The following is a 13098-nucleotide window of genomic DNA, read 5'->3' on the forward strand; positions in this document are numbered from 1 at the left end:
CACTCACTCACTCACTCACTCACTCACTCACTCACTCACTCACTCACTCACTCACTCACTCACTCACTCACTCACTCACTCACTCACTCACTCACTCACTCACTCACTCACTCACTCACTCACTCACTCACTCACTCACTCACTCACTCACTCACTCACTCACTCACTCACTCACTCACTCACTCACTCACTCACTCACTCACTCACTCACTCACTCACTCACTCACTCACTCACTCACTCACTCACTCACTCACTCACTCACTCACTCACTCACACACACACACACACACACACACACACACGCACACACACAGTCAGTCCCTAATGATCAGGGAATAAACACTGAGCATGTGATTCCAGGCGTCTGGATACAGCAGCGGTGACGACATCTACGATGATACGGAGACTCCAGACGAGGTCAAGAAAGTGGTTGAGGAGAGAGAATATGTGATGGTGAGAGACACTTCACTGAACTCACGCTAGTGGAGACGGGTCACGGGGAGGAAACTGATCACTGCTGATTATATTCTGTGTCCTATTTCTCAATGTTATTCTGAAGCTGAAGTAGCTTTTCTTTATCATCTATGCCTATAGACACTGTCTTTATAATAACACTCTAAGTGATTCACATCCAGCAAGTGATATTGACTGTGTTGAAATGCATTCACAAAACATCTTAAGGCTAACAGTAGCTCCTGACGTGCTGATTTAGGAGAAACTCTTTCATTAAAAAGAATGGGTTTGTCAGTCCTAATTGAAGGACTCTTAAATGTTTGAGTATTTCACAAAGCGCTGAAACCAGCTCCTAAATCTGTGAACAGTTAGGGCTAGTCAAGAGGACTTGTAATTCACTGAGACTGAATCACAAAGCATCCACCTCAGAACATAAACATTTTAGAATCATTTCTTGATATATGATGATTATGTTCTTCTTTTCGTGTACAAGTTGGGCAAGAAGTAACAGCTGTTCTTGTGTCCAGTTTGGTGTTCTTCTACGTTTGCACGTCTCACTATCAGCCACGATTATTCTAGTCTGTTAATTAAAAGGCTGATTATATGCATATCCACTAATTGCTTACAAGATGCAGACATGTAAGAGGCTGACGATGAACATATACTTGCTTAATTAGTGACACTAGCTTACATTTTAAAATCCTTATTTGAATATGACATTTCAATTTTAAAATCTTTAATTAAATTTGGCAACATTTTTGTTTTAATATCTTTATTTGAATATGGCCACATGATGCCTCAATTTACAATATTTCTGTGATGAACTGACTGACAGAGGCCCCTCCCCTCTCAGCCAATCACTGTGCGCATAGTTAATAAGCTTGATGACATCATCCATAGCAATGAGGTCAGCCCTGCTCTTTCTCTCCATGAGTGAAGGTTTGTCTCAGCAGCTCTGGGAACAGGTTTGAACTCTTACGTAAGAACTTCCACTGCTGTTTAGGAGAACACTTAGAGCTGAGATGACATGTTGATGATCATGTCAGAGCGTCCTGACGGTCACGGCTCTGTCCAGCAGAGGGAGACAAACACACATTTATTAGTTTATATCACAGCCCAACAAAACCACTGGGCTGACTGTTGCTAGAGGCATTATAATTCACCAGAGCGTTTTACTGGGCCATGTGTACCATATACACTACCAGTCAAAAGTGTTTGAACGGTAAGATTCTTAATGTTTTTTTAAGAAGTCTCTTCTGCTCACCAAGCCTCAACATAATCAGAAATGTTTCTCGAGCAGCAAATCAGCATATTAGAATGATTTCTGAAGATCATGTGACACTGAAGACTGGAGTAATGATGCTGAAAATACAGCTGCGCATCACAGAAATACATTACAGTTTAACAGATATTCACATAGAAAACAGTTATGTTAAATACGAAACATATTTTTAAATTGTACTGTTTTTGCTGTATTATGGATCAAATAAATGCAAGCTTGGTGAGCAGAAGAGACTTCTTTAAAAAACGTAAAAAATCTTACTGTTCAAAAAACTTTTGACTGGTAGTGTATATGGTTCATTTTTTAAATTAATGTTCTCTTTTCTTTTTATTTATCTATAATATAAATGATACATGCTAATATTTATCTAAATGAAGACCTAAAAAGGGCAAAAGGCATGAAGTGTTGATGTGCCAGGGTCTGAGATCACTGCTCCTGACTGATTCAGTGATGCTCAGGCTTTATTCCCTCTGCTTTCTTCGGTTGTTCGGTGTTCAGTCGGAGGATGTGGAGTCCGGTCCGATGAGAGCGCCACCTACTGAATCTCCCTCGTTCAGCACTGAGACAGATGACGAGGACCTGGAGGAAGGCTCTGGAGAGGACATCATCATCATCGGCGGTCCGAAAGGTGAACGCGTTCACAGGAGTCTTCAGATCATTCTCCTGTCTTTCACTTTGCTGTTTTTGAATCCACAGCAGTCTTCTCTTTCACTTCAGCAGTCCTCTGATATTTTCCTGAGCCCAGAGTTTACATGACAAGCTTTCATCTGATTTGTTTATGCAGATTTTTTTGTGTTTCTCTGTCACTGCAGAGCCGATCAGATCAGAAGGAGCTTCTCAGGACAGAAATGTGAGTCAGATTCGGTTTTCTTCTTTCACGCTTTCTCTCGTGATGATTACAGCTGACTGTATTTGCTGCTTGTGTTTTCTCAGGTCATAACCATGCAGAAGGGAGAGAAAGGAGAGCGAGGGCCCCCGGGGCCTCCAGGACCCGCCGCTCCACACACACCAGGAGAGCCAGGGCCCCGGGGCCCACAGGGACCGCCTGGAGAACCAGGACGAGACGGCCGGCCTGTGAGTAAACCAGAACAGCGTCTTCAACAATCGCTGTCAAATCATCACTTTTGCCTTGTTTTTACAGTTACCTGAAAAGCTAAATTATTTATAATATACACTACTGTTCAGAAGGGCTCAGTATCTCAGAATCGCTCAGAATCAGATCAGATCATTCTGTGGTTAGTTGATTCTGTCTTTGGCAAATCCCATCATTATTGAGCTTCACTTGTGAACGGCTGATTGAGTCAGTGATTGGCTGCACAGTCAATGCTTTGCTGCTGGTAAGCAGTGTTAATATGTGCTGCGGAGCGTTGCAAACCTATGGATGTTTTTTAGTTCGTTTTTTGCAAGCGTTGATCATGAAAGAAGAGTTTTTGGTGGCATCTGGCACTGCAGGTGTTTGAAGCAGCATTTATTCTCTCACGCACACATCATTAATGAGCTGTTTCCAGAACATCTCAGAGGACAAGAAACGGACAGATAGACACATATGCTGTATTAATGCTGAATTTGTGCTCTTACAGGGTGATCCAGGGAAAGATGGAGCTCCGGTGAGTATCTTCTCATGCACAGGTTCTGTGTAGATATATATGATATGAGAGTCTTAAACTAATAAACACTAGGGGGGAAAAGTTTAACTATGTATTCACATATAGAAAATGGCTTTTTAAAAGTTGTAATAATACAGTATTTGACAGTTTTTACTGTATTTCTGATTAAATAAATGCAGCTTTGGTGAGCAGAAGAGACTTCATTCAAAAACATTAAAAAAACAAACTTTAGTGTATATTGATATATGTTTTTAGTTTTTATATTGTTCTCAATGATATATAGCCTTTGTGAAAGCTTTGCTTTTCGATGTGAAGTGAAACTGCAACAGATGTTTTGCTAGCAGCCTCAGATGTGGAAACAGAAATGGAAATGCTTGTGAAATGCAAGCTTTAAGTCCCATGAGCTGGATATGACCAAACCAAACCTAGAACCAGCAGCAAAGCAAACTCAGCGTCAGCATCAAGCCTTTAATGCACCACGCTGGGGTTTTACTCAACAGTAGCTTGATGTTTTGACTCTGTGCACGCTATAGGCTGTGTATTTTACTCGTTCCTGACCACAGCAGAGGAATACATGCTGATGTTTCAGTGAATGAATGAATGAATGTGATCGTTTGCTTTGTTTTCCTCTCTTTCTGTCACGTTCAGCGAGAGGCTGGACCTCCGGGATTCCCGGGCCTTCCTGGAGATCCAGGTCCCAAAGGTGACAAGGTATGACACACACTGGCTGAATATGCTTTATAATAGCATGCCTAATAAACCTATAGAGTGTGACAGTCAGGTTTCAAAAGTAACATTTGCATTTATTTTCTCCATGTTTAGCGATTAACTGTTAAAGACAGACCTATTATGAGCTCCGAGGTTGTTAACCGATGGTATATGCTTTTGTGGATGCCATCAGGCCACATTATTTCAACTTATATTTAAAATAGCGTTTAACAGCAGAATTTGTGATGAAAAGCTACATTACCCATGATGCTGTGCAAAACTTCCACCAATCAGAGAGTCTTGGTGAGGCCAAAAGAGCTCTTTAGCTCCGCCCACTCACACAAATCATAAAAATGCTTAAATATGTGTATACATGTATGCATATTTTGCAATAAACTTGAAATATTTTGTTAATGTAAATACAATCCAATGCATAGTTTGATATTTCTCCATCATTTTTAATTCGCTGATGTTGTTTGCAGCGCTTCATGGGATTGTAGTTCTTTCCCTCATCAAAACCATCAATTTCACAGTCTTTTATCTTTGTCTTTTTGTCCAATTTTCAATACTTTTTTTTCTTCAAATCAAAGTTTGTGATGTTGTGATTCTCCTCGTAGCTGGTTGGTTTGGTTCACGGATTATAATGCTTAGATTATAATAACATGATGAATTTGGGCCGATCACAGCAAGCGATCCACTCATGTTTTTAGGGTGATCCTGGTGTGGGCATCCCGGGGCCGCCTGGACCTCCCGGACCTGCAGGAACATACAAGTATCCGGTATGTACCATTACATGTTATTATGTGCATATTGATATAATTATGCATGTCATAACAGCAGATGGCCTGACTGTAAACTCAGAGCGTTTCCCGTGAGCAGGACGGCATCGACGGCTCCGGATCGAGCTACGTGGATCTGGACAGTGACGCAGAGCTGATACGGGTGAGTTATTACAGTCACAGGAGCTGGAGTACCTGCGGAATGAACTCTGAGACACGAAATAATGATTTAACACTGAACAAAATGAGACATGAGGTAGTCATTATATACATGTGTAAGATGTGTGCATATGAGTTGTCAGACAGAATTTGGTGCTCAGGTTAATTTACATTGTGTTGGACTCTCATCAGGGTCCTCCAGGGCCACCGGGACCTCCGGGCCCTTCTGTCGGAGCTCATCCGGGGCCCATCGGGCCTCCAGGGCTTCCTGGAAGAGACGGGGAGACGGGCAAACCTGGCGTCCCGGTGAGTGAGGATCAGTACTGATTCACTGAGAAACAAGCAAGTGCTTCTAGACCTGTGTGTCTAACTGAGCTGAAGCTCTTCAGAAAATGAAAGTTCAGTTATTATTTACTCACACTCATTCCTCATGAATAAACTGTCTGATTTTCTTTGAATGGAGACACTGTTGATGACCAAAAAAAAAAAAAAAAAAAGACAATACAAATTATTTAAGTTTTCTCTTAAACCATACAATAATTTAATTTTAAGTATCATATAAATATACACAGCATTCAATAGTAACTGATGGATTCAATTGCTGAAAAGTGACAATAAAGACATTTATAATGTTGCAAAAAAAAATTATATTTCGAATAAATGTTGTTCTTTTCTATTCACCAAAGAGTTCTAAAAAATAAGATGTTTCCACAAAAATATTAATGTTTTCAACATCGCTAATAATCAGAAATGTTTGTTGAGCAGCAAATCAGCATATTATTATGATTTCTGAAGATCATGTGACACTGAAGACTGGAGTAATGATGCTGAAAATACAGCTGCGCATCACAGAAATACATTACAGTTTAACACATATTCACACAGAACACAGCTGTTTTACATTGGAATAATATTTCACAGTTTTTACTGTATTTTTGTTTAAATAAATGCAGCCTCGGTGAGCAGAAGCCAACCAAACTCTTCTTTCAAAAATGTTTATGAAAAACAGTCCACAATACTCTTTTATTTACTGTAGTCATTTTTGTAGCTTTGGTCTACATTCATTTTCATTGTGTGGAAAGGAACAGCGCGAGCATTTGACAAAACATCTCCTGTTGTGTTCCACAAAACTGCGAAGGTCATGTGGTGTGTTTGAGTCCTGATGGAGGTGTGTTGCAGGTGATTGAGGACTGGTTTAGTGGCTCTGGGTTTGAGCTGGACTCAGAAGAGGTAGAGCTCCTGTCACGATGGTAAACTCAAACCATCATGTTCCAGACACAGAAATCTGATTCTCACCGGCCGCTTCTGCCTTCATCACACGCAACCTTCTACATCACGTCACAATCCAGTGTGTGGAAACGTGTCCTCCGTGATGTAGAAAAACACTGTAAAAGGGGCTGTTATTTAGCAGATGGAATAAAATACATGCACTAAAGCACTACTTCACTGTACTCTAGAAGCTTGTTACCAACATGGGATAAAAATAGAAAAAAAATAATTTGCGACTTTTTGTTTCAGAATTCTGACTTTTTTTTTTTTTTTTGCAATTCTGAGTTTATATCATGATTTAAATTTTTTTCTTGCATTTCAGAGAAAAACAAGTCAGAATAGCAAGAAATAAGTCAGAATTGAGAGTTCTGGTCATTCTGAGCTTATATCTTGAAGTTCTTTTTTCTGAATTCTAAGTTTACATCTTGTTTTACACATCTCATTTTTTTCTTCACTATGAATAAAACATTTTTAAAAACTTTTAAAATGTATCTTTTTGGTGGGGGGTGGGCGGTTTAATTGTGACTTTCTATCTCACAATTCTTTTGCTTGTGATTCTGAGTTTATATAATATTATATATTAAAATTTCTTTATATAAAAAAGACAGAATTGTGAGATATAAACTCAGAATTGTAAGAAAAAAGTATATATATATATATAATCCTGTGTTGGAAGGAATTGCTTCCATAATGTAAAATGGAATAATAAATAAATATAAAATTCTTAATGAAAATCCTTTAGATGTCATAATGCCATTACTGGACCGTTTGAAGGGTTATTACAGTTATGAGAAACATTACATGACCTACTTATCCAGACCTCCGGATTGAAGTAATTGTTCCCAAATGTTTTGTGTTGGGTGAAAATTAAAATTAATATTTTTTTCCCAAGATGATCAGATTAGCATTAATCCAATAAAGTTTAATAGATGAACATTGACCCGTAAAGCTGTGACTCGAGCTCAGATCAGCCCGGAGGAGCGCGAGATGAGGGTGAAGATGAAGGAGTTCAGGTTTCATTTCTTCTTCATATGAACTGACATTCATCTGCTGAGCTCGGATGATGTGTTATGATTTATGATTAAACTGCCTTGGAAATGACAAAACTACTACTAACTTCCTGTTTCCTGCTTAAACACAGTCACAAAAACCTGACGCTTCTCTGACAGGACAGCTTTCCTGAACGACTGCTCAAGAAAACACTAATAACACCTGAGTCAAGAAAAGACAATGGGATTGTGTTCAGTGCAAGAGGTCTTTATGTGGTGATTTCTCTCATTTTAGGGTGAAAATGGACGAGACGGTCAACCAGGAAAAGATGGAGAAGAAGGGCAGAACGTAAGATATTTGATTAGAAAATGTGGCATTTTTCCAGGCTTGTATTTATCACTGTCTGTTGATTTTATTCTTTATTTAATTCCTGTAGTCCTCTCTTGCTGTCTTGGACATGTCTTGTGTTTTTTTGGCAGGGTGAAGCAGGTTTACCTGGAATCATGGGACCAAAGGTAATGTCGTTTGGATCACACAGGTGTTTCAGATCAGTTTGCCAGATTCACTAAATTATGAGTAAAAAAGCAAACGATCAGAGATGTGTTATGAGTTTGAAGACTTGACTGAACATTACTAGACTGTTATAGCTTTAGAAGTGATCTTTGTCTTCAGGGTGATGCGGGCCAGCCGGGGCTCCCAGGACAGACGGGGGCTGAGGGCCCCAGGGGTCAGCCAGGCTCTCCGGGGCCCCCTGGACCTCCAGGAACAGGCTTCAGCTTTGACATGATGGTGTGTTTCACTGACCTTCAGATTTATTGATTTGACAGGTTTTTATTTATTTGTTTATTTACATGTGATTATTGGATAGTTGTGACCCTGGACCACAAAACCAGTCATAAGTGTCAATTTTTTTGAAATTGAGATTTATGCATCATCTGAAAGCTGAATAAATAAGCTTTCCATTGATATATGGTTTGTTAGGATAGGACAATATTTGGCTGAGATACAACTATTTGAAAATCTGGAATCTGAGGGTGCAAAAAAATCCAAATATTGAGAAAATCATCTTTAAAGTTGTTCAAATGAAGTTCTTAGCAATGCATATTACTAATCAAAAATTAAGTTTTGATATATTTACGGTAGGAAATTTACAAAATATCTTCATGGAACATGATCTTTACTTAATATCCTAATGATTTTTGGCATAAAAGAGAAATGGATAATTTTGACCCATACAATGTATTGTTGGCTATTGCTACAAATATACCTGTGCTGCTTATGACTGCTTTTGTGCTGCAGGATCACATTTTATTAAAGGAGTACAGATTTGTATTCGTTCACATATGTTCTCCTTTATCTAATATTAGATTTTGTCTGAAGAACTGAAAGCACTTGAAAGTGAAGTTGATACTTGCGTTTGAATTAGTGAAATGAGCTGAACTCGGGGTTTGGCCTTTGAATAGAGCCTTTGAAAACGGAAATGTTGTGTTTTTTTCATTCGATGTCTGCTCTGCGGCAGGATTTGGAGGGCTCGGGTCTGGATGGAAGCAGTGGTTTCAGACCTGTGCTGCCCAGAGGCCCGCCTGTACGTACATCCACATTTACTGAGGCTTTCTGGCTCTCACAGCTGAACTGCAGCTCATTCTCATGTATTTTCTCATCCTCAGGGCCTTCCTGGGCTCCCAGGACCTCCAGGGCCACAGGTACACACAGAGATCTGCACAAAAACACAAAGAAATCTGGCATGATCTATCAACACTGTAAAACCTAGATATGGCATCTATCATGTGATTTTATATGTCATTAGCTGGAATCACCGTATAGAGAATGCAAACCTAGTGTTAAAGGTGCCTTAGTTTTTATTTAAATGAACCCAACTCTACACTTTCAGGGAAAAGAAGGAGCCGTTGGCCCTCCAGGTGTTTCAGTGAAGGTCTGTGCTCCTCACACACAATCACATACACACACACACACACACACACACACACACACAAACACACACACTCACACAAACACACACACACACACACACTCTCTCTCTTCCACAACTGTTTCCATTCCAAGCGTGCCGTTCCCATCCACGTGTTCCCCATCAGCCACAAGTTTCCTATCTTTAGCACAACTGTAAGAGTCAGTGAATGCATCTCAGGCCTTGACCTCCTTCATAGTGCAATTCAAAGTAGAAACACATTATAATGGCTTTAAATTACATAACACACACAGTTACAGAAGTTGGATTCAGGAAGTTATCAGCTAAATCAGATTCCAAAATAATTGCTCCCATGATCTGTGGCAAACGAACAATCTGCCGTAAACACCATTAACATAGCTGTACATATTCATAGAAGTTCTGCATAGAATAACTATATTATATATTATTAATATGTCATATTAATATTATCAGACTTATGATAATCAGTTCTCCTCCACTCCACTAGGGGGAGCCGGGCGCTAAAGGAGACGATGGACAGGCTGGGGCTCCTGGTCTGCCTGGGCGACAAGTAAATACACAAAACAAAATAGGCTGTAAAACTTGATCTTAATTAATGTAGTCAATCTATATTTCCATCAATTTATGGATACTTTTTTTTTTTTTTTTTTTTTTTTTTTTTTGCTGTTTTTTGACTTTTTTCATAGGGGGAAGGGGGAGAGAAAGGTGATATGGGTCAGAAGGTTTGTATTCTCATCACATTTGTGGCGTATCTCTCTCAGAGCCGTCAGCTTCGATGCTAATAATTGATGTGTTTTGTGTTTCAGGGAGAGAGAGGTCTAGATGGAATCGGTTTACCTGGATCTCCGGGGCCTCCTGGACCTCCTGGACCAATCATTAATCTACATGAGGTGAGTCCATTAATGTCTCACATTTTTAAGGATATGGATGCTAATTCCAATGCATTTGTTTTGAACTGTTTCTCCACCCTCAGTTGATGCTGAATGACACTGAAGGAATCTTTAACCTCTCAGGGATTTTTGAACCACAAGGACCATTGGTAAGAAGCCTTTCCTTTCCTTTCCTTGCCCTGCTTGTTGTTTGTTCATGGCCTGATCAGTATGGCTTAAGTAAACTTCATCGACACCAAACCAAAAACATCTTCTTGTTTAATCATATTCACCTGCTAACCCTGAAGTGCAAATAAAATTCACAAACAAGAACACAAAACAGCGAATCAGAATTGAAAACAATGAATCTGAAAACACAACAGATGAGACAAGACAACTGCAAATCAGAAAAGACAAATCAAAAAAGCACAACAGCGAATCAGAAGACACGACAACGAATCAGAAGACACGACAACGAATCAGAAAACACGCCAGCAAATCAGAAAACACTACAACGAATTAGAAAGCACTACAACGAATCAGAAAACACTACAAAGAATCAGAAAACACGACAACGAATCAGAAAACACGCCAGCAAATCAGAAAACACTACAACGAATTAGAAAGCACTACAACGAATCAGAAAACACTACAAAGAATCAGAAAACACTACAAAGAATCAGAAAACACAACAACAAATCAGAAAACACAACAACGAATCAGAAAACACTACAACGAATCAGAAAACACAACAGTGAATCAGAAAACACAGCAGCGAATCAGAAAACACAGCAGCGAATCAGAAAACACGACAGCGAATCAGAAAACATGACAGCGAATCAGAAAACACAGCAGCGAATCAGAAAACACAGCAACGAATCAGAAAACACGACAGCGAATCAGAAAACACGACAGCGAATCAGAAAACACGACAACGAATCAGAAAGCACTACAAAGAATCAGAAAACATGACAACGAATCAGAAAACACGACAGCGAATCAGAAAACACTACAACGAATCAGAAAACACTACAACGAATCAGAAAACACAGCAGTGAATCAGAAAACACAGCAGCGAATCAGAAAACACAGCAACGAATCAGAAAACACGACAGCGAATCAGAAAACACGACAACGAATCAGAAAACACGACAACGAATCAGAAAACACGACAACGAATCAGAAAACACAACAACGAATCAGAAAACACAACAACTAATCAGCAAAAAGAACAACGAATCAGAAAACATAACAATAAATCAGAAGAAAAACTGCGAATCAGAAAAAAACAACAACAAATCAGAAAAAAACACAACAGTGAATCAGAAAAGAAATAGAAAAACAAATCAGAAAACATAACAATGAATCAGAAAAAAACAACAATTAATCAAATAACACAACGAATCAGAAACCATAACAACAAATCAGAAAAATACAACAATGAATCGGAAAAAAACAGTGAATCAGAAAACACAACAATTATTTGGAAAACATAACAGCGAATCAGAAAAAACAGCTAATCAGAAAACACAACAATGAATCGGAAAACAGAACAATGAATGAAGAAACATTAATAATGAATCAGAAAAAAAAACACAACAGTGAGAAATGTCAGAAATGTTGTCTGACATTCTTTAGCCATTCTGGATGTCCCCTTGCTTTAATATCAATACTATGAAGAAGTTATTATGAAGTCAATTATTATGAAGGTTCACTTTTAAACTCAATAAATGAACTCCAGATGGAAACGCATACAATTTAAAATTCACATTTAACAAAAGTATAGTCATTTGTATGGTTCAATATAAATTCAGTAGAAGCTTAACAAGCATGAAATATCATTTATCATTGTCTTAAAATATGGCTGTCAGCCTGTACTCGTACTTTTGGCCATAGTATTCCAACTATTATTTTTCTTTATATTTCTCACTGTGTTTAATTCCAAAGCTACTGTCATTCTATTTCAAAAACACAAACAGAAATGCTGAAGAAAGATGAGCGTGGAGATTATGGTACAATAGCTGCTCAAAACCACACGGAATGCACAGGAATGTAAACACACTGCGGTTTAATTGCATTATTTACAACAAGTCACCAAGTTGCCTGTGGAATTGTGTTTTAAACAATTACGACACATTAGCTTTGCTTTATTGCGTAATTTACGGGCACTGACGAGTAGAAGTGAAGCGAAATAAACAGAGATCTGCACAGCATGTAAACATCTACGCCTGTGAAAGGTCCCTCAGAGCAGAGCTTTCTGCTTCAGAGTCAAATGCTTACACTTCTTTAGACTTTATGCCACAATACATAAATCCATTAGAGCTTCCAAACGTGCCGTGCGGTTTGAGATAATAACCCAGACGCTGCTTCACAAAAACACACTATATATTGTGATGTCTCAGTGGAACATTTAACTAGAACAATTACTGGAATTCAGTAAGTGTTTCAGCATCTGAAATTAAGTATATTTTTAAGTTAATGTAAGTAATTATAGTTGAAAGTCTTGGTTTGAGAAGCATGAATATTTGTGTGGTTTTTGCACTTCAGAAAATGTTTAAATCTACTTTATGGGTTAATTATCTTACAGCAGCGGTGACAAAATTACTTTGTTTTATTCCACCAGGGACCAAGGGGTCCGAAGGGGGATACCGGGGCCCCGGGGGTTCAGGGGCCTCCAGGATTAAAGGTAAGTTCATTTTAGATGTGTATGTAGTGCAGGGGCCTGTGTCTTAAGAACTTTGAACTCAACTAGCAGTTAGCCAAGGGGTAAGAAGTCTTATTTTTATTTAAATTAGACCAAGCTACATTTTTATGTAACTGATAAAAAAAAGAAAAAGTTATGATCAGTCTTAACGAAAAACATCAGATGACTAACCTTTAAGACAAGTCTAAGCCTTTTATGCAGCTGGCCACAAGTGTGAAAGTGTGTGTGTGTGTGTGTGTGTGTGTGTCTGTCTGTGTGTGTGTGTGTGAGAGAGAGTGTGTGTGTGTGTGTGTGTGTGTGTGTGTCTGTGTGTGTGTGTGTGTGTG

General features: G+C 38.9%; 1 protein-coding gene across 1 annotated transcript in view; it reads left to right on the forward strand.

The window, feature by feature from the left end:
* The window catches only part of LOC107757189 (collagen alpha-1(XV) chain-like), a 65498-nt gene that overhangs the window by 29773 nt on the left and 22627 nt on the right, over positions 1-13098 (forward strand). Inside the window, exons 6-25 of the mRNA XM_016574606.1 lie at positions 362-454; positions 2235-2364; positions 2549-2586; positions 2670-2810; positions 3317-3343; positions 3992-4054; positions 4762-4830; positions 4931-4993; positions 5182-5295; positions 7543-7596; positions 7728-7763; positions 7921-8037; positions 8768-8833; positions 8916-8951; positions 9140-9181; positions 9687-9749; positions 9886-9921; positions 10006-10089; positions 10173-10238; positions 12692-12754. Coding sequence (XP_016430092.1) covers positions 362-454; positions 2235-2364; positions 2549-2586; positions 2670-2810; positions 3317-3343; positions 3992-4054; positions 4762-4830; positions 4931-4993; positions 5182-5295; positions 7543-7596; positions 7728-7763; positions 7921-8037; positions 8768-8833; positions 8916-8951; positions 9140-9181; positions 9687-9749; positions 9886-9921; positions 10006-10089; positions 10173-10238; positions 12692-12754 — 1401 coding nt within the window. The remainder of the gene's footprint in view (positions 1-361; positions 455-2234; positions 2365-2548; positions 2587-2669; positions 2811-3316; positions 3344-3991; positions 4055-4761; positions 4831-4930; positions 4994-5181; positions 5296-7542; positions 7597-7727; positions 7764-7920; positions 8038-8767; positions 8834-8915; positions 8952-9139; positions 9182-9686; positions 9750-9885; positions 9922-10005; positions 10090-10172; positions 10239-12691; positions 12755-13098) is intronic.

This window comes from Sinocyclocheilus rhinocerous, unplaced genomic scaffold (assembly GCF_001515625.1).
Source record: "Sinocyclocheilus rhinocerous isolate Xijiao unplaced genomic scaffold, SAMN03320098_v1.1 scaffold1464, whole genome shotgun sequence".
Lineage (NCBI taxonomy): Eukaryota > Metazoa > Chordata > Actinopteri > Cypriniformes > Cyprinidae > Sinocyclocheilus > Sinocyclocheilus rhinocerous.